At 39.5% G+C, this 21,142-nt stretch overlaps 2 protein-coding genes across 4 annotated transcripts in view; both read right to left on the bottom strand.

Annotated features, from left to right (window-relative positions):
* Window positions 1-5,090, bottom strand: part of wee1 (WEE1 G2 checkpoint kinase) — a 6,883-nt gene extending 1,793 nt beyond the window's left edge. The window contains exons 1-9 of the mRNA XM_032522676.1: window positions 4,102-5,090; window positions 3,193-3,404; window positions 2,908-2,974; window positions 1,839-2,011; window positions 1,366-1,634; window positions 1,073-1,162; window positions 826-911; window positions 556-726; window positions 98-243 (exon numbers count right to left, since the gene is read on the bottom strand). Coding sequence (XP_032378567.1) covers window positions 98-243; window positions 556-726; window positions 826-911; window positions 1,073-1,162; window positions 1,366-1,634; window positions 1,839-2,011; window positions 2,908-2,974; window positions 3,193-3,404; window positions 4,102-4,590 — 1,703 coding nt within the window. The 5' untranslated portion in view covers window positions 4,591-5,090. The remainder of the gene's footprint in view (window positions 1-97; window positions 244-555; window positions 727-825; window positions 912-1,072; window positions 1,163-1,365; window positions 1,635-1,838; window positions 2,012-2,907; window positions 2,975-3,192; window positions 3,405-4,101) is intronic.
* A 1,228-nt stretch (window positions 5,091-6,318) lies between these two features.
* Window positions 6,319-21,142, bottom strand: znf143b (zinc finger protein 143b). Of its 3 annotated transcripts, XM_032522673.1 has the most exons (16): window positions 20,667-21,142; window positions 20,360-20,550; window positions 17,888-18,003; window positions 16,418-16,606; window positions 16,171-16,248; window positions 15,011-15,207; window positions 14,198-14,266; window positions 13,985-14,101; window positions 13,613-13,688; window positions 13,139-13,264; window positions 11,944-12,123; window positions 11,068-11,295; window positions 10,292-10,440; window positions 8,815-8,967; window positions 8,416-8,544; window positions 6,408-6,653 (listed from the first exon to the last, which is right to left on the bottom strand). In XM_032522673.1, exons 3-16 carry the CDS (start codon window positions 17,991-17,993, stop codon window positions 6,570-6,572), a joined length of 1,881 nt encoding a protein of 626 aa, XP_032378564.1. In that variant the 5' UTR covers window positions 17,994-18,003; window positions 20,360-20,550; window positions 20,667-21,142; the 3' UTR covers window positions 6,408-6,569. The 3 variants fall into 3 exon arrangements, with proteins under 3 accessions (XP_032378565.1, XP_032378564.1, XP_032378566.1); XM_032522674.1 differs by having other exon boundaries at window positions 6,319-6,653; window positions 20,360-21,142; XM_032522675.1 differs by having other exon boundaries at window positions 17,888-18,000; window positions 20,360-21,142.

Here is a 21,142-nt window from a genome sequence, read left to right as displayed (position 1 = left end):
CCCTCTGTGGCTTCTTTTATGCATCATGAGCTGTCCAACCACTTTAACCAACAGTCTCCTTCCACACCTACCAATGAGTAACAATGTGAATGCTTACTTCTGGAGCAGTGCGTTCTTGAACTTCTCTGCGTTGAGCTCGACTCGGAGCTGGTCGGCACTCATTCTGGCAGCAGTGAGGAGCACCGGGTGTTTGATGAGCTCAGAAGTTGATGGTCTTCTACTTTGATCAGGGTGGATCATTAGCTGAAATACAAGAAAAATGAAATAAGGATTATTGTGTTAAAATTACATTTCCTGTTGAAGAAATTGTCTCGGCACCTAATGCCTCTATTAACTAAATTTGGTTCAAATGAACTAACACAAGTAAGAATTGTACAGCAAAAATAGGTGAGATAAACATTTGTTATAGATTCCCTCTGTCAAAACAGGATGTAATTGCCTCAGGACAAGGAGTGAAATTAACATTTCAACCACTATCTTTAGGACTTAAATAATTGGCAACAGACACACTGACAGGAGGCAAAACACGGCACAAAATATAGCGTTGCCTTTTACCTTGAGAAGACTGAGGAACTCTGGAGAAAGCACTTGGGGGATGGCGGGGAGTTTTCCCTGTCGGATCTCGTGCCATTTGTCTCCATTGGTGGGAAGAGGCTCGGCCCCCGAGGCGCTGACGACAGTCAGAGCCAGAGCAAAGATATCCGCTTTTGTCAACTTACTGTAGTCCTAAAAAAGAAAATCAAACCAATAAGAAGAAATGTTATCACCGTTGTAAAGCTCAATTTATTCAAATTGAAAGGCTGTTTTTAAAGCAGGATGACGAACCTCCTGTAAAACTTCATTGGCCAGATATCGGCTGTCACCTTCCTCCACTTGTGGATTGTTCACTCTTGTGACATGACCGAGATCACCTGAAGAGATGAACACATGCAAAACAGATTTACGGCATGAAGTCGGCCCTCTTACAGCGAGTGCAATTTATACATCAGTAAAAGAAATTATAAAAAAAAACAAAAAAAAAAACTTTTCAAATGCCTGAAGTAATCACACAAGAACCGTGGAAGCCGCTTACCTATTTTGTAGACGACGCTGGTGGTCAGTCCTTCTTCATCATCACATTCATCACAGCCAGGTACAGACTTTCGTGAAATAAAGATGTTGCCTAAAACAAAGACATTCCATTGTTGTTTTTTTAACCCAAATTTGTCTAGCTCTGTTGCATAAAAAGACACAAATAGATACTTCCAACGTGTTATGAGTATAATTTGTTGCATCAGTGGCAGAATGTAATGCCTAAAATTCTATAAAAATCTACTCACAATTATCACTACTACAATAAGTATTTTAACACCCCAAAGTACTCACTGGGCTTGATGTCCATGTGTACCAGAGATGTAGAGTGGATGTACTTGAGTCCTCGTGTGACTTGCAGCAGCAGATCTTTCAGCTCCAGCTCAGACAGGTAACTGAGGCGCCTGTAGTTCTCTGCGATGACGTCAGATAGCGTGCCGCCGTTGCAGTACTCGTTCTGGATGAGCATGTGATCGTCCTCGGCCCAGGCCGAGTAGTAACGCACCACGTGGGGATGCTGGCCTAGCACGGCATGGGCATAGACCTCCCGCAGGGCGTTCTGTCTGTGGAGGAGGGGAACAGACCGTTTTAATTAACAGACGCCTGTGGGACGTTTTGTAGTGAAAATGAAGAAAGAAATGTGCCAAGTCTTTTTTGTCTCATAAAAACACTTCTTCTGTTGGACATCAGGTAAGTCCCTAAAATAAGATTAAAAATGGAAATGTAGTCCTTTGTAACTTTTTCAAATTTTTAAGAAGTCAACTTACTCGTCTACTGATCCTGCCAGAGGTTTCTTTGATCTCTTGATGGCGTAGATGCAGCCATCAATTCTTTTCACACACTTGAACACAGCACCAAACTCTCCACAGCCGATCTTCTCCAGCTCGAGGAACTCAGAGGTGTACCTGGACATCATGTTGCTCTCCATCATTGTTATTCTCTGAGGGCAGAACATTTATATTTTTTTATATATATTTTTCAGTTGCTTCACAACAGATATTTAGCATCTTCATTGAAACCAGGAGGTTTCCTCTGTAAACTTGTTTGAATCAATCCACATGTAAAAGAGGTATATGGAGTGATTTTGCTAACACATTTTGTACTTGTAACTGTTAATGTGTAACATCTCTACTTTCTGTATGGTTTAAATTAAGCCATAATTGTCAATTTATTTTTAAAGCTATAGTGCGTAGTTTCTGTCGCCCCCATCAGGAATTCTAAGTAAAGTCAACCAAACTGTTGGGGCGTCTGGATGATACAAGCCTTCTGTGATTGCGCACCACCCCACCCCTTCTCCACACAGGGCATCAAAAAAGCGATGTGGAGCTGAAAATCTTAATTAGCTTTGTAGCAACTCCAATTTGGTAATGGCTTGAATGTAATAATGTAATGGACATTTGTTAATTTCAAAAAGTAACGCACTAAATCTTTAAGCTATTATTGAAGTAATTTATTAAGAAAAATACAGAGCATTTTTCATTTTATGGGACGATGTGTACATTTTCTCTGTTTAATAGTGATGTAAATTTAATGTTTATGGTTTTTGATTGCATGGTTGGACAAAAAACAACCATATTAAAATGCAAATTTGAGCTTCTTTTTAATTTTTTTTAAACTGGCTTCTGATATGGTATAGGCTATACGATCAATCTATTAACAAAAAACAACAGATTATTCAAAAAACGCAAATGCCATTCATTAGTTGAAGCTCTAAAACAAAGTTTGAGATGAAACTTCCTGCAAACTGTAAGAAGCAACTAATACAGAAAATATATTCTTACTGTAACTGTGTATCTTTAAATGTAAATAATGCAATTCACATGAACATGTAATTACCTTGGATGGTGGCAAGACTTCCTCCTCTGCCTCTCCGTCACTGGCCTCCATGTCCTCTCCACAAGAGCTGAAAGGTAAAAGACAATAGAGAATGATGGTTCGCATTCTGGACAGCAGGGGGCAGCACTGGGGGCTTCACGGGCACATGGCAGAGTTCACCAGTAACCATGAGGCCTTGGTTCCTGGCCAAACCCACCGAATTTAGTTAACGGCTTTAACGTATTTTATTGCTAGAACAATGGGTTGGATCAAGGCAAACCAAACAGTTTCAGGCCGAAAACGTACTCATTCCAGTGTGCACGCTTCCTGTTTCTCTGCTGTGTGGCAGACTGGATAAGGAGGGAGTCGGGGGTGAAGGGGTTAAAGTTGACCAGAGGGGTTTGCTGTCTCTTGTTGCTGTCTGTAATTGACTTCCGTGAAGACTCCACATTCTTGAACAGGGCAACCCTCCTGCTGGAGGATCCCGGGCCGGAGCTCCTGGCTTTGGACAACAAACTCTACAAAATGAGAAGGAATAAGAGACAGATTTAGGGCTTTATTAATTGCTTGAGAGCAGCAGCAAAAAGAAAAAACGGAAAGCTTTAAAAAAGCAGACCATTAACTTGATGAAGAGTGTGAATATACCTTGTTAATAAACATATGTTAATAAAGTATAAGGGATTTCTTGAATTTGGTGCTTAATGCTATTTAATTAGGGATAAAACAAAACATGCCCAGACATAAAACTCCAGGTTACCAAATCATCTGGCTGGCTGAGTACAGTGGGAGCATTATGCAAGAGTGCAGTTGTACATTAAGTGGGTCACTCTGGTTAACTGACACAGCAAAAGCATCCCCTGGAATTCAAAAAAGACCTGGTGTGTTTGTACATGCTGGAAGTTGCTATTTTCTCACAGATTTTCTTTCCAATTCAACACATAAGATCCAGAAGCAGCCAAATAAATGCTAAATACGTTTGAGATATTTAGAGAATAGCTGTTACTCTAAAATGTTCTGTGAAGGTCTTGTCTACACTAATCTAGTGCAACACCTACAGTTTAAATCCGTGTGCCTTGCCAGCATGAAGGTAAATTCTGCAGGGTTACATGAACTGATAACGTTACCTAGCTAAAGTTTAAAGCTGGATCACCGAAAGTAAATCCTGCCTGTGATCTCAAAAACACACATTGAAATCTTTTATAAACTAATTCTAACCTTTGGCGTGTGAGGTGTATCAAAAAGTCTGAGTTTTCTGAATGTTTTGTGTGGAGGTGTGTCCGGGCAGTCTGGTATCGGGGAGCTGGATCCTTCCCCGTCGTCTTGGAGGTAGGACCGCTCCGGTGACCCTCCGAACAGCCGAGAAGCTTTCCTTGGCGACGGTGAACAGTTGGCAGAGACAACACTGCTCGGTGATCGCAGGTGAGACGGGGAACCGAAACTCTCCTCGTCCCACAGCTCCACGTCGTCGTCCCCGCAGGACTGGTTCAGGGGGCTGCTGCTCCCTTCTAGCCGTTTTTCTACGGGGTCCCGACGCACTGGCATCGGGGAATCCATCTCCGTGAAGCCAGACTCTCCTCCGGTACTGTTGTTAACGTCCTCAATGGGTTCATCCTCCCCGTCGCTGCATGTAAACTGTAATTTTTGTCGAATTTGTAGAGTTTTCGGAGGGGAAGATCCGTGCCGATGGCGGCCGTAGCTCGACATTTTCAGGATTTAAACCCCGGCGTAGTCAACGGGAAAATCACGCGGTGGGACCCCCACTACCGTTTGTAGTGGCGTTTCTCGCAAATAAACGCAAAGATGTCGACTTCTAACTACCTTAAAATAAAGGTATCGAAATACAAAATACCCAAAAGTGCCGTAAGACGCTTACTGGTGCGTTAACATCCCAGAAAAGGTTGAGCTGTTTGCTAACTCCAACACGCCCATCCAACGCTGAGAAATGGCCCCGGAGTAGTTAGCTAGTATTCACTAAGAACAACGTCCCGAAATTAGGGTTAAATTCAAAACATGTCCCAAAACTACTCCGTCCAGTCGAGTATCGGTGTCAGTCACGACCTTCCTGATGGCTCACCAACACAGAAACGAGTCTTTCCGCAATTAAACCATACCAATGTTTACAAAAGTTTTGAATGAGTCAAGAACGGCTCTTCCTATCACGCGCGTGGCAAAGGACTTCCCGCGACCGTTGGTCACGTGTCCAGGCAGCCAATCAGAGCGCGTCTTGAATTTTTGAAAGAAGGGCGTTCCAGACAGGTTTCGGGAGTCGTTACGTCATCGAAGTCACAGCAATGATGTGGCGCGAACGCGTGCCTTCAAGTCGCCGAAGTCCCACAATTACATTAACTTTAAGACAATGCCTCCATTATATAGGCGGCATGATCAATGAAGCTGCGATACTTAAAAAGATCAAGGTCCGCTCTTAATTAGCCAACAATTTTTAAAATACATTTACTATACTTCAGTATTTCAATGTTATGGCTTACTTTTGATTACATTTAGCTGTTTATACCTTTGTATTTTCACTTGAGTGAACTCTTTAATGTAGGACTTTTACTTGTTGCATTTTTATATAACAGTTGAGTATTTCTACCACCACTGCCTCAAATTCATAATAAAAAAACGCACTTTTAACTTTTTCTCCTTGAAAACACAGCACCTTGTAATCCAAATAATTTTATAATTGTAATTAAAATTTATAATTAAATCATTTTCAAGTGGATGAAGTATTCTGATCTTTGAACTAATAGTAGCAATAAAGGCTGCTGGCTGCTATTGGTGTTATAGAATGCTATGTTTTATAAGTTATTTGTATTACCTACGAATTATAATTGTAATTAACAGTTTGAGATTGAGCTAATTATTGTTGGTTATAGTTAACCTATTACACTGCACTATTTTTATGAGATGATCATATCTTTTATGCAAACTACTAACTGAAGCTGTCAAATGACTATAGTGGACTAAAATGTACAATATTTGCCAAAGTGAACTCAGAGCAGTGAAGCATAATAATAATACAAATCTTACATACACTTTCCAATTCATGGTGGAAAATTCACAAAACACCAAGCTAGTAGCTAGTAACACATATATCATATATGTAACATAATCTACATCTGTAAGAAAGTTTCTTTTCCCAATGCTCATCTATGGAACAGGCCTTAACAGTTTTGTTTGTGTAACCACATTTGTTATAAAGCACAGACATGTACGTATTTTCTTTTTTGTCTCAACTGAGCATACCTTAATACAGTACAGTTTCATGAATTACTTTGTCATGTAAACCTGTCGCTGGTTCAAGTCCCCGTAAGGACCAAATTAGGGAGTGTGGACTGGTAGCTGGAGCGATGCCAGTTCACCTCCTGACCACTGCAAAGGAGTGTAAATTGTTCAGGTGTTCAAAACCAAGTACAGTCAACTAATCACACTTTTTTTTTTTTATTAGAAATAGCATTAGCTGTACACTGCATTGTGCACCATAAACATTAGAAAGCATTTTATCCTCTCCCGTCTTTTTGGTTGAGGGACAAAATAGCATAGCAGAACTCCAGTTATCAAAATCCTATGTACACATAAAAGCTAAGTTCTTTTGTGGAAAAAAATCATGGAGGAAGACTCGTGATTTCTTTTGTTGATATAGTCCAATTCAGATTGTTTTCATCCTAAATCATAGTCCGTAATCAATCATCCAGGCCCGGTGATTCTCCTTGCTGTATTCTTGATGCTATTCTGATGGCTTCCTCCAGCGAAGGCTGATCACTGAGCTACAGAGAGAGGGAAACAACATGCACAACAAAAACATTGATTCACATAATAATAACCACTGTAAAACAAATCACTCCTGCTGATTTACTCTGACACCTCTTTAAAAGACAATTCCACCTCTGGCTGTGTCGTACTGCATTAAAGGCTGCTGAATTTCACGGATGACTGTCACATAGTAAAGAGGAGCATTTGCTTTGTAATTAACATGACAGAAAAAAACAGGAGGGAGTGAATGAAAACTGTTCTTCAGGATAAATAAAGACTAACCATGAGACCTATGCAACCATGTGATGAGATCGTAGCCCCTCTGGGGTTGTAGGCCTGAATAGTTAAAATATTGTTTAAATCAAATAGTATGATATGTAGTTAAAACATTAATTAACACATTCATTTTTGTTAATGTGTGATAAAAATCTGGTAATTTCTTTTTGCTTTTGGTGAGCTTTTGTACTGAGAAATAAAACCACAACGGTAAATTATTAATACAGATTTGGCTTCCTTTTCTTGCGTATTGAGTGCTTGTGGTAATCATGAATTTGGATTACATGTAAACTCGCGCATTAAGTGCTCGTAGATCCCTAATCAAATGCACCAGCAGGACAGCGTCAACAAACTGGTGCTGAACCCCACCTTCCAATGATTTTTAGTTAAGTGTTTAAGCAAATACCTCTAAAAGGGTGGGATCTGGGGAGGGATTATTTGGTTAAGGGACTAACTTAAGTCCTCCCATAACTTAAACTCCTGTCAGTATCATATTCGTTAACAACAGAAAACTGAGTGCAGTCCTCAGCCAAAACAAAAGCAGTCAACATAGAAATGCAGCACACCCTGTAGGATCAATACAAAGTCTACAACTGATACTAGGGCTGGACAATATATCAATATTGGGATATGAGACAAGATGTTGTCCAAGATGTTGGATATCGTAATATCGTTATATGACAGCGCTTTGGCTAGTTGAACGCATAACGTATGAAGACGATTTCTGGAGTGTATGTGCCGAGGAATGTATCTTTTAACTGGCTACACCTGCAGCGCTCACACGGCGTAGGGCTGTGTGAGCCCCAGGCGAGACATTGAGCCTTTGGCTTTGGCATTGTTGTTGTTTCTCTAGTTTTTGGATCTGGCACAGTGCTGTGAAAACGTTAACCTACTGTCAGCTGTTATGAGAGGACACATGAAATAAAAAAACAAACTCTCAACATAAGACTGCCAATACGCTCATTGACAATCATCAAATAATTTTCTTTATATCAGTAGTTTAATTTAAAAGAAATTTTCTTCTGATTCATTTCTGTGTGAAAGGACCCCACACACCTTGCATTTTAAAGTTTGCATTACAGTAAAGTGATATCATTGTTTTTTAAACTTACCAGGTTGGTCTATGGTTTGTTTTTAACTACTTAATCATTATATCCAAATTATTGAGGATTATCTAAATTTCTATTGTGAAACTATTTTCTTTAAGCACCAATTGTCAACCCTATGATATCGTTACAATATCAACATTGAGGTATTTGGTCAGTAATATAGTGATATCTGATTTTCTTCATATCGCCAAGCCATATCTGATATCTTTGAATTTCATTGGTTTCTATTGCTGAACAAGCATTCCCAAATAATCTATTTCACAGATTTTCTGCATTTAAACAACCTGGCGTGGAAGATGTTCACAGTCTTCTTCTCCCAAAAACTAAACAAATGCCAAGATTGGAACTCACCCCACTAGTCTATTCACTCCTGTAGCGTCGGTCTACTAACCTGCACAGCAATGTGAGTGCCGTTGGAGGTGGCCAGTAACGTGACAGGATGAAGATCATCTTGCTCTTGGCTGTAGCCTGCCTCCTCTACAGTTTGGAACGCGGCCATGTCCGGTGTCATGATGGCCACCTGAGGGAGACAGAGACATCTGGTGGCTTTGGTGTTTGATATGGTGTTGGACATTTTATACCTTCTCATTTTTACTGTACTACTGTTTCTTTTTTGTATCCAAGTTCTTCTTGATATCATCCACATTTCTAGAGGGTATCAATCAAGTAGGGCTGCAACTAAGGTTTATTAAATCATTAACTAAAAACATACAATACAATTATACATGCTAAAATAAATGGTTATAGCAACATCTCTGTACAGTGTAAACAGAACTCGTCAGGTGTTTACCTGTTCATCTGAGCCGTCTGTTGTTACCATGGTAACCGAGTGTCCACCTTGCGTTGCCAGTTCATGGGCTGGGATGGTTATGGTGGTGCCTTCTTGGGTTACCATGGTGATTGTGCCACCCATAGCTTGTAAGTCTGCCTCAGAGATACTGACCTGATGTGAGACACAACACAGAGTGAAGAACATTTGGTGTTACAGTGAATCCCTCTTCTAACAACATGATCATGTTTCCTTTTAACATTTTCTCTTCAAAACATCTTTAGTATTAGCTTAAACAATATCCTGCCTTAATTCCTTTGTTTTTTGAACACTAGATTCATAATAAGAGGCACAAAAAAACTAGGGCTGCAATTTATGATTGTCATTGTCGATAAATCTGTTGATTGTTTTCTCGATTAATCGATTAGTTGTTTGGTCCATAAAATGTTAAAAAATTGTATGATTGTTGTTTCCAAAAGCCCAAGATGACGTCCTCAAATGTACTGTTTTGTCCACGACTCAAAGATATTTAATTTACTGTCACAAGGGGGTGAAGACACTAGAAAATATTTGCATTTAAGAAGCTGGAATCAGAGAATTTATTTATTTTTCCCATAAAAAAAATTACTCTAGTTGATTATTAAAATAGTTGCTGATTTATTTAATAGTTGACGACTAATCAAGTCATCTTTGCAGCTCTATAAGAAACCACTGTGTTAGAAAACTGTATAACACGGGACAGTGAGCAAAGACAGAATACTTTGTGATGAAATGTTACTTCACGGCTTAGTGTTATTGACAAAATCAAATATCACAATATTTTGACAAAGGGAAAACTCAATATTGACTATTGGGGATGACTATAAGTGCTTTCATAAGATGTTTACACATCACAGAATTAGATGGATGGTGATTAAACAGCTCAATCAATCAATCAATCAATCAATCATCTTTTATTCATCACCTGGAATCGTACGCGGTGCCGTTCCAGTGAAATGAAATCCCATCAGCTCCTTTAACTTGTGCATGATTCATCATAAAGCAGAGCGTGACTGCCAGATCAGCACGCAGAAAAAGAGTCGCTCCTCTACTTTGGACTTAAAAACGTACCCACACACTTTTATAACAATAGTTTTTCCCCTCATCGCTTTACTCCCCATAAACAAATGTAAAAGCCAGTTGTCATGCAGCCATTTCAAATCCTCGGAACTGTAAAGCACAGTTCAGACCAAAGATTCGTGACGAGCCAAAACCGTTTCCGAACGTTGCGGGGAAAGGTTGCAGCAGTCTGAACCGGTCCGCCTCAGCTCGAGGCGTTTTAGAGATGATACACCTTCTCGTCTCATGGGCGTGAGCTGGAATGTCTCAGAACGCTGCAGACCCGCTCGTTGCAAGAATTTGCGAGTTTCAACTCGTCTCATCACGAATCTTTGGTCCAATCTGGGCTTCATGCATTTCTTTATAGCAAATTAAGTGACATTACACTTCATTCCATTACCTGCTGCTGTGTTCCGTCTTCCTGCGTTACCAAGGCAACATGCTGCTGGCCAATCATGTCCGAGCTCTCCACGGGAACCTGCTCTGAGCCGGAGTCGTCTGCCTCAACCACCGCTGTCGTGTAGCTGACATTGGGGTCATCAATGGCATCTGAAGTGGATTGGAAAGATTTTGTTTGTCACTTTTTAAGATGTTATTCATTTGTAATTTTATATTTTGTTAATTTTCATTCTGTGTGTATATTATCCTGATGTTTATAACTATTTCTGTGTTATACTTTCTGTTGGGATATTTATTTATACACTCGCGCTTTCTTATTGTTATCACCCACATTGCCAGAGGGTACAATTCAAGTGCTGCAACAAACATTTTTAATTTAACACTTAACAGTTTAAAAGTGACATTTTTTACAATTTACCAAAGTCCAAGTTGTCATATTCTGATTCCAGTGTGTTGTTTTATCAAACCATCAGTCAAAAACCCAAAGATATTCAGTGTATTGTCATTTATGACAAAATACAACATCCTTAGCGATCAATTAATCCGCAAGTTATGATCTCATTTAATTGTTTGCTCTATAAAATGTCAGGAAAAAGAAAAATGGCCAAGGAAATCTAATCTGTATAAATAACTTATTTTATTTGATTAACAGTCAACATCCAGATTTAAGAAGCTGCATATTGCTGCAGTTCGATCTAATACTGCACATCTCAATGACATTTATCAAAAACAGCTTTTAAAAAGAAACTTCTATATTTTGATTATATTTCCACCGACCTGTTGGGGGTTCAAAGTAGGCCTCCTGCTCCTCCTCGATGGGCTCTGTGTCATTGTGCGCTGTGCGTTTGTGCATGGCGAGCGTTGAGATCTGCTTGTAGGTTTTCCCACAATGGTTGCAGTTGTAAGGTTTGCAGGGTGTATGAACCACATGGTGTTTGTAAAGGCTGGAGTATTCTGTGAAGCGCTTTTCACAGCCAGGCACCGTGCAGACATAAGGTTTCTCTCCTGGAGAAGTAGAAATTTAGGTTTTAATGTCACTTTGAAAATTCAAACCTTTGGAAATGTCCTTATTGCAATGCTAAAGTACTTGTAACCAATTCTTTCTCGTAAACAAATTGTACACAAGCAAAACACAAAATAACGCTGGAATCTTGATGTATAATCTATATTTTTTTCTGAAAACAATTTACACAGTTGTACAAGAACCCAAGAATTGCTATGTGCTTGAGTCAAAGGGGCGGTACTCGACGTACTGAAAAAAATGTTGTTGGCCGTCTGTGACCGTTCCAAATACCAGATGCACTCATCAAAAGAAAGAACAGAGAAGCTCAGATTACCACACACACAGAGAGAGAGAGAGAGAGAGAGAGAGAGAGAGAGAGAGAGAGAGAGAGAGAGAGAGAGAGAGAGAGAGAGAGAGAGAGAGAGAGAGAGAGAGACTTTCATTCACATTCTCTGCTCAGGACGCCATAACTCCACTATATCTTTACATAGCCAGTATTAGTTTGCCGCTATTTGAAATCTTTCTTAATGTCAAGTTCAGTCTGCTTGAGGCTCAATACTGAGGGTCAGTTGTTCTTGAGTAGGACATCAAACCACGGTTTCATGACTCATGACATCATGGTAGGGACAGACATATGTAAAAGAACTGACCAGTGTGTATCCTCATATGGTTCTTGTAGTTGGTGGCACTGGCGAATGACCGTCCACAGCTTGGCTCAGAGCAGTAGTACGGCCGCTCCCCTGTGTGTGTTCGGATGTGAACTTTGCGGATGTTGGAGGTGGTAAACGACCTGCCGCAGCCTTCGACCGGGCATTTGAAAGGCTTCTCTCCTGCAGACAAGAAATGGGATGTCGGGTTTTAAGGGTTTCCTAACATTCCAGTATTAAATCTCCATTTTTCAAGACATAATGGGTCGGTTGATTTTTTTGGTGTTTAATTTAAAAAACTTGATTCTCATTTCAACAGCACTGCGACCACTGTAATGTTTGCAAAATTATGAAATTGAATATAGAGCTGTTAAGATGAATCGTTTAGTTATCAACTATTAAATTGATCGCCAACTTTTTTGAAAATCGGTTCTGATTTCAGCTCCTTAAATGTGAATATTTTCTAGTTTCTTGACTTATCTTTGACAGTAAACTGAGTATGTTTGAGATGTGGACAAAACAAGACATTTGAGGATGTCATCTCGGGCTTTGGAAAACACTGATCCACATTTTTCACCATTTTATAAACAAAACAATCGATTAATCCAGAAAAGAATCAACAGGTAAAATCGACAATGAAAATAATTGGGAGTTGCAGCCCTAAATGAATCCATATGAACTTGACGGTGAGCGGATTTTTAGATTGTAAAGGAACATCAAAGTATTTGACATCACACATGCTGGTGACAATGTCTCCCTATCCCAGTGAGATTAAAAATAAACAAAAATAAACAGCAGCACCTCAGAGTCATGCTTCTCGTGATGACCTTGTGCCTGAAAACTCCTCCAGCACTTTGGTGGCTTTGTGGAAAAAGTCTGCTCCAGACATTCAGCAAACAAAACCGTTAAATCTGTTCAATAAGTTCTCGACAGAGGCATTTCACTCCAATCTGTATTGTTTCAAAAACCAGTGATGCATGACTCTGGCCTGGTAGTTGTGTGTAGTAGTACAATTTCAGCTGCAAACACTCAGACACTTCGGTATAAACCAGCTTTGAGGCAGAGTAGCAGTTATCATTTCAGTTCCCAGCTGTAGCAACCAGCAAATAAATCCTGTGCCAGACCTGTGACTCACATATAAGACATTTACACACCTTTAAGGCATATGGCATAACAAAATGATGATGTAATTGTGTACCTGTATGAGTTCTTGTATGCTTCTGAAGGTCTCCGGAGGTTTTGAAAGACTTGCAGCAGTTTAACTCTTGACATCTATATGGCTTCTCCCCAGTGTGTGTGCGTGAGTGACTCTTCAGTCCATACCCTTGAAATCGCAATAAAAACAGAAATTGTGAGTCATTCACATTCAATTGGGCCATTATTATTAGTTAATACACTTTTTATTTTTGTACGATCTTTTGTTGTAGCCACTGAAGAGCACCTGGTTATTTGTTACGTCACTATTTTAATTACATACTTTTTATCAAGGGGTTTAATCAAAGAATAGCAGTTATTCATTAGGAACTTCAAAGCAATCTGCAAAAAAGGTTCTGCAGAAGGCTGGATCTCTTTCTACAAAAAAAAACAAGCTAAATATAAAATGTCCCATTGTGCAAATGATAGTTTGTTTTTGAGAAAGCTCTGTGAGAAAAGATGAAGCCTCCACAGTTACCTGTTGCAAACTTCTTCCCACAGCCAGGATAGTCACAGATGTAGGGTTTGTCTCCAGTGTGGGAGCGCTCGTGTACCTGCAGGACATACAAACCAAGTTGTGTGTAGCAAAGAGGCTGAAAAAGCAAACTAACAGCATAATGTTAAGATGCTGCAAAGGGAATATTGTCTTTAAACAATCCCACATTTGAGTAGGCACAAGAAACACTTTTTTTTTTTTCCATAAACACACACACACACACACACACACACACACCACACACACACACACCCACACACACACCACCACACACACACACAACACACACAAACACACACACACCACACACACACACACACACACACACACACACACACACACACACACACACACCTTGAGATGGTGGGCAGTGGTGTAGAGCTTTCCACAGCCCTCGTAATCACAGCGGAAAGACTTCTCTCCTACGTTTGAGGCCCTTCCCGACCTGTTGTCTTGACCCTGTAACACAATCTGAAAGATACAGAAACATGAGTTAGACTCCACTGTTACACTTGGACCAAGGATAAAAAAAAAAAGCAAATTGAAAAAATACTCTAGAATAGATACCCGCATGTGGACGCCATTGTCTGCTTCCACTCTGCCGAAGGACCCCAAGGAGTTCTCTATATTCTCCACCTGACAGGAAGAAAAACAGACGCATCTTATTACAGTACATACTGTCAGGAGAATAAAATTAAGGGAAAAAGACACACACTGATCAGGAAGGCTGGCTTCATTATTGGGGACATTTGAAGTTGTGGTGGAGAGGGGGGTCACTGAACAAACTGTTATCTATTATGGATAACCCCGACCACCCTCTCCACCCCACACTGGCCCACTAGTGGAGCAGAGGTCCCGACAGCTTCGATGTCACATGGACCACTGCAGGAAATCCTTCCAACCACAAGCAATAAAACTTTTTAACACCTCATCAGTATTATCTAAAAAAGACTCACAACGACAAAACACACAGATCACTTTGGTCTTGTCAATGGAACACTTGGCAACTTTTAAAAAAATAAACTTTCCATTCAGAATCTTATTGGCATCCATTTGGGCGTCTCGCACTCGCCATCGACTCAAGACAGAACGTTACTACTCTTTGGCCGGCTTGCAAGCCCAAACAAGTGTGTGCGGCGTGCCTGTTGAAAGTTTTGCTTCCGGTCTAGTTTTAAGGGCTGAGAGCAGATGCATTTTATTGCATTTAAAGGTACAATTGTACTTTTTAAAAAGGTATACGACAATAAACAAATCTTTAAAAATAATAATATTCGAAGTATTAAATATAACCTCACTGACATAGTAACATTTTGAGAAAAGTAAAAATAGTTCCAGCATTATTTGAGGTGCATCACAGGTTTGCCAGACAATGATGTTTACCTTGGTGGTGTACTGTTCCAGCACGCTGATGGTCTCCGGGTCAATGGCCGTGGCCTCTGCCTGCAGATCTGCAATGGTGCCATCAGCCTGGATGGCCAGGATGGTGTTGGACTGGGGCATGTGCACTGTGTGCTGGATGTAGGCGGTGCTGCCGTCCTCCAGCTGCACCTCCTGCAGGCCGCCCTGGTCATATGTATCTGCATCGAAACAATGAGAAGGATGTGAATGTAGAGAGAGAAACTGGGCTCGGGTCCAATGTTAAACATGAGATGGTTGTTTGCTCTGGGAGGACGGATGGTTTTCTACATGCCTGTAGTCCAACCTATGTTTCTTTGTACTAAATCCTTGAGCTAGAGTTATTATTGTATTATATCTTTCTGGGTCTACTTGTTAAATTTGTTTGAAGGCTTTTAATTATCATGAAAAAACAGACAAACATGGAGAATATTTTAACACATTGGGTTGGGTTCATTATTGTGTTTTGGTGTCCATTAGAAATGCCACAAATAACAAAATCTATACTCATAAAAGCCACAAGACACTGTACGTTGCATTTAAAGTAAAGTGTTTAGTTTTGTGTTCATTAACACATCCCAAAGTTGATTCAAAGTAACAAGCTACTAGTACACTGCTCCTCTAGAGGTTTTAAAAGGGCATTATGGACTGGGCCGGATGAACCATTAGAGGAACTGGCCACTTGCCCAGGCACAGGGCATCTAAGGGACCCCGGGCTCCGTCAAATATTATGTTAGATCACATTATAAACGCAGTCCTCACTTTAATAATTATATTCACGGTCTTTCACAGCGAGTCTGCTGCGGTGTGGCGGCCCTGCATCCCGGCAAAGACTGGAGCGACTTAACCCACATCTTTTCTTTACTTTATTCATCCTCTTTATTTTTCTCATTTTGTAATTTTGTCATCTTTGGTAAAACTGGGGGGAAAACTAACAATTCAGGACAGATTTTTTTTTCTTTTTTTACAACTCTTCATCACAAATGACTTATGCCACATAAAGCATTTTGTTACACTGTAAAATCCTGTCATCATGGATATATGATTAAATAAAAATTTGTGAAATGAGACACTTAAGGAAAGAGATGAAAGGAACCTAAAATTCCCTAAGAAAATCAACCTCCTAGGTGTTTTTTTTTTTTTACCTTTGGGTGTGTGAATGAAGGCTGTTGTTCCATCTTCTAGCTGAACCGCTTGTCCGTCTTCAAGCTGTAAACTGTTATCTACAACAGAAAAAAAAAAAACATTAGGCACAACAACCTCACCAACAGTAACCTCTGCTTAGCTTGAGTTTCTGGATATCTCTACAGGAGTGTATACATTGTACAATTTGCACTGTATCATCCAGATAAAATACAAATAAAAACAATTGCTTTTAGACTTGTGTTTTACCTCCTTTAGGCATCGACACATGCTGAACGTAGGCAGCAGAGCCGTCCTCCAGCTGGATCACCTGGCCATCCATGATCTGTCCATCTGAATAGGAACCCTTAGAGTCGTGTTGGATGTATGCAGTGGATCCATCTGCAAGAGTAACAGCCTGCAGGCTCACCGTGTCCATACTCTCCATCTGATCACCATCTGGGAAATTATTTGACAGTGCAAGTTAGGGGTGTACGCTTCAGAAAATTTCACGATTTGATTCCGATTTTTAGGCTCACGATTCAATATCGAGTTTCGATTAAAAAACGATTCTCGATTAAAAAAAAGATTCACAGTATGTAAATGTAGTTACTTTTCCCATGTTTGTATGTATGTGTGTTATGTATGGATGTATATTCGTATCCATATTATTTATGCAGATTTGTTCATTATTTTAACATCCTGTTATGATGTATGTGTATGTTGTGTGTTACGTCTGTAAGCTACTGGGACCTTCAATTTCCCCTTGGGGATCAATAAAGTATTTATCAAGCTATCTATCTAGGTATCATGTGATTGAAGTAGACATACAATCAACAACATTTTTTAAAAACAAAATATGAATCGATTTTGAATTGGTAGAGTTTGAGTCGGGATTTGAATATGAACTGATTTTTTTTGCACACCCCTAATGCAAGTTCTTTAACAGTTGCTTAAGACGTAAGAAGAGCATATTGTGGCAGTTGCAAGATCTTCATTATCGATGCACTTGGAAACAAGCTTTTCAAAAGGGACAAGAGAGGACAAAGACCTGACACTGGAAAACTTTCTCTGGACTCAATGATTGGAATATACTCCTTTAACTGGGCAACAAAAGCTAATTTAAACGTGTAACGTCTTAATTAGGATGAAGGATGCTCCAATGTGTCTCCAGTTTGGATAGAAACACTGTATTTCTATATGACTAAAAACGGCATACGAACCCATAAGTGCCCAACTGTTTCTGTACTACTGTGTGACACACACACACTACGCTTAATTATAAATTGTACCATCTTTATCTCCTCATTTTATTAGTGTTTAAGTAACTATTTATATATAATGAATGCTTGATAATAAACAGTAATATTGTTTATTTTATAGCATTTATTACAAAGGGCTTTACAAAGGGCACTTAACAGATTAACTCACACAGCAACTCTATTCTTTTGTGTGTGCGTGTGTGTGTGTGTATGTATGTACTTATGTATATATATGCCTGAAATGGTTTATAGTAGATGCTCCAGTTATATTTAGTATGCATCTGCTTTTATGCTTATTTGTGGTGTGACATGTTTTCAGTATTGGATCAATAAAATCGTATTTACTCAGCAACGGTACAGCAAAAACATCATATATATTGAAGAGATATTTTGAAATAAAATAACTAACGGTTGTCCACCTTAAGCTGTATTCTAGTCTTGTGTCATAATGATGACAAGTTAAAGTTTGAGAGCTCACCTGCCACGGTCACTGCCTCTGTCAAACAGAGCGTGACTGGCTGCCCATCTGCATCGTGAAACTCTGCCATTCCCTGGGAGTCCCGGTTTATCTGGGCCAACAGCATGTTTTAGCTGCTAGAGTGGAGACACACAGGATACACATTTAAAACTTCTACTGGTCAGTAAATACACAAAGACACACGGACACAAGCACTGAGATGCGACAGCTAGTAATGCCTACACTTTTTCTATGCTCGAACAAATTAATTTAGGACTGTTAGGAATATGCAACATGAGCACAAAACTGAAATAATGAAGGTCTTACAACTTACAAGTTTAGGTAATGAAGCATAACCAGCCTTAAGGCCTTTATGATGTCAGTACTGTGCTTTTGTGGTGCAGATTCCCATTTTCTTTATTATTATTATTATAACAAATAATATTTACCATTCCATTAAATATACGATATAGCGACTCTTAAAACTTGGTTAAGAAGCAACCGGACCAGCCATCATACCTAGTCAGTGCGCTCTTTATTCTTCATCTTTTGCTTTCACCTGTTCTGATTTTACATGTTGTGTGTTGCTTACATTGTCCCTGAAAACAAATAAACATACACACTAAACATTAGGGGTTTGGGGCCCTTGAAGCTCTGGGGACCCCAGGGCAGTCGCCTGTTTACGTCTTCATTTACTGGCATAAATGGAAAAAATGGTGTGGACTTATTCAGTAGCAGTAGTAGTAGACATAAGCTATGTTTTACTTTTTGAGCTAATGAGTGCTAACTACCTGAATGGCAGTGGGAAAGAAACTAAATCAATTTACACTACTGTACTACTATTACTTCAAGCTTGTTGTCCTTTCTTTTTATTTCTATGTTATGATACTTCTACTCCACTATTCTTATTTAGGTGCTGTAGTTTCTAGTAACTTTTCAATTTAAGATTTTACATTCAAAACATATCGGTTTATAAAATTTGATTTATTTTGCATATTAAACTACCACAAATATATAGTTAACGTTAGCAGTTAACATAAGCTTCAGCCTAACCAACAGCAACATTAAAGTACTGCTGACATATTAATACGTCACGATATAATAATATAATAGTATATCACTGACAGTAGCAACTCTGAAGTCAAATACTGAATGTAGGACTTTTAATTGCAATTAGTTATTTATTGCTAATTTTACATAAGTGAATTATTTGAACATGTGGTCCACCAGTGCTGAAAATATACACACTAAAACCCTTAAGCTTTGAGGTCCCTGGAGCTCTGGGAATCCTAGGGAACTTGGTAATATAGCCTTGTTTACCTCTTCGTTTGACACATAAGAGTCAGCTACATTTATTACAGGCATATATGACAACTGCAAATTATATACACTACCGGTCAAAAGTTTGGGGTCACTTACAAATTTCCATTGCACTCCATTATAGACAGAATACCAGCTGGAATCAGTTGCATTGATTTTTAACCAGAGCAGCAGTTTCAGATTACATTATGTGCTTACATAATTGCAAAAGGGTTCTCCGATGTTTTCTTAGTTAGTTTTTTAAAATGATATCAGATTAGTAAACAGGATGTGCCTTTGGAACATCGGATGAATGGTTGCTGATAATGGATAATGTAGATATTGAATTAAAGATCAGCCCCCCACTCAGTTCAGCTAGTATTCTGTCTGTAATAGAGTGGAATGGAAAATTGTAAGTGACCCCAAACTTTTGACCGGTAGTGTATGTATAACTCATCAAGCTATAAACTGTTTATTACCGTTTAAGCTAATGATTGCTCACCACCTGAATGGGCTCATGCATCATCTTCTGTCACCGTTTCTTTTGGCGCTTATTATTTTGAATATAGCATTTGAGGGCTAACTAGCTACAATGTTAGCACAACTATGACTTGCCACATGTGTCATGAAACAGTATTAAACAAGCGTAACGTTAATGAAGCGTCTCTTTTGTAAATGCTAACGGTGCTCAGTTAACGTTAGCACACTAAAAGCACGTTTGTATTCGTAGTCAACACGATATGTCAAAACCTGGTCAAAAAGGAGTAGCTAGGGTGGATAGTTAGCCACCACGCTAACACCGTTGCTAACTGCGCCAACTGGACTGTCACGACTTTTAACGTTTTTTTCAAGAAACAGTTTGCGACGTTTATGAGAATACAGCTATTAGAAGTTAATACATGAAGTCTAGGCTGACTAGCTATGTGACATCCGAAGGGCTAGCTAGCCGTTTCCACGAAACTCCCGGCTAAGCTCCTATTAGTATTACTAGCTAGCGACGCAGTTAGGAAACAAGAGCGAGCTAATTAATGATAACATAAGCATTTTGACTCGGTAGATGTCAATTTTTATTTCAACGTGAAACAGTATTTCCCATCCTTCTTTTCGTTTGCAGCGGCAGCCTGTCACTCCCTCTCCCTCGGAGATGGCTGTGGGAATAATGCATACTGGGTAAAAACCAATTTATATACTAACCTCCGAAAATTTCCTACAATTCCTCCTGTTCGACCACCATGCACCAGTGCAGGAAACGCTTCGTGATAGCCACACGCCGGGAACATGTATGACACCAGAATCCTCCACGCGATGCACCCGCCTACTCATACTTCAGACACGGTGATTGGTTGTAGGGAACGCTGCTCCCACTCTGATTCGACAGCCATATTCTATTCGAGGATATGTTGATGTTATTCAGCTTCCCGGGCCCCTAGCAGACGCCATTCCGCGTCGGTTTTCGTTTTTTTTTAAACATTATTTTAGTACGTCAACAGTATGTACTCACATAAACTGTCCATGCTTGAGGTACCAGAGACATTTTAAAACACAAAATTAGTGTTAAGTTCTTTGCCTGCGTCGGTTTTCGTAATGTCTTGTAATGTTTGTAGAAAATGTGCCGCGTCGTCGTAGAAAATATAAGAATAAGAAATAGTTAAGCTTGACAATAAGACGACAGTCCACCTAGACTGTGGAAAACTAGTCACGATGTGCCAAAGGATATGGTTTGATTTGTTCTTCAGCAACAAACAGCGATGTGTGTGGAGTTTTTGTTTTTTTCGGCATCCATGTTGGAAACAAGGTCGTGTGGGTAAAAAAAAGGGGGAATGTGGGTAATGCAGTAAAAAGGCATAGGCCTACTATATATCTCTGAAAGAGGTGAAATGTCTAGCTGACATTTAATACATCCATTGCTGACAAACCAGACAAAGCATCACATGAAAATATTCAAAACATAGATAGATAGATAGATAGATAGATAGA

This window comes from Etheostoma spectabile, chromosome 8, assembly GCF_008692095.1.
Source record: "Etheostoma spectabile isolate EspeVRDwgs_2016 chromosome 8, UIUC_Espe_1.0, whole genome shotgun sequence".
Taxonomy (NCBI): Eukaryota; Metazoa; Chordata; class Actinopteri; order Perciformes; family Percidae; genus Etheostoma; species Etheostoma spectabile.
The sequence above is the reverse complement of the archived record's forward strand: the minus strand, read 5'-3'. Positions and strand labels throughout refer to the sequence as shown.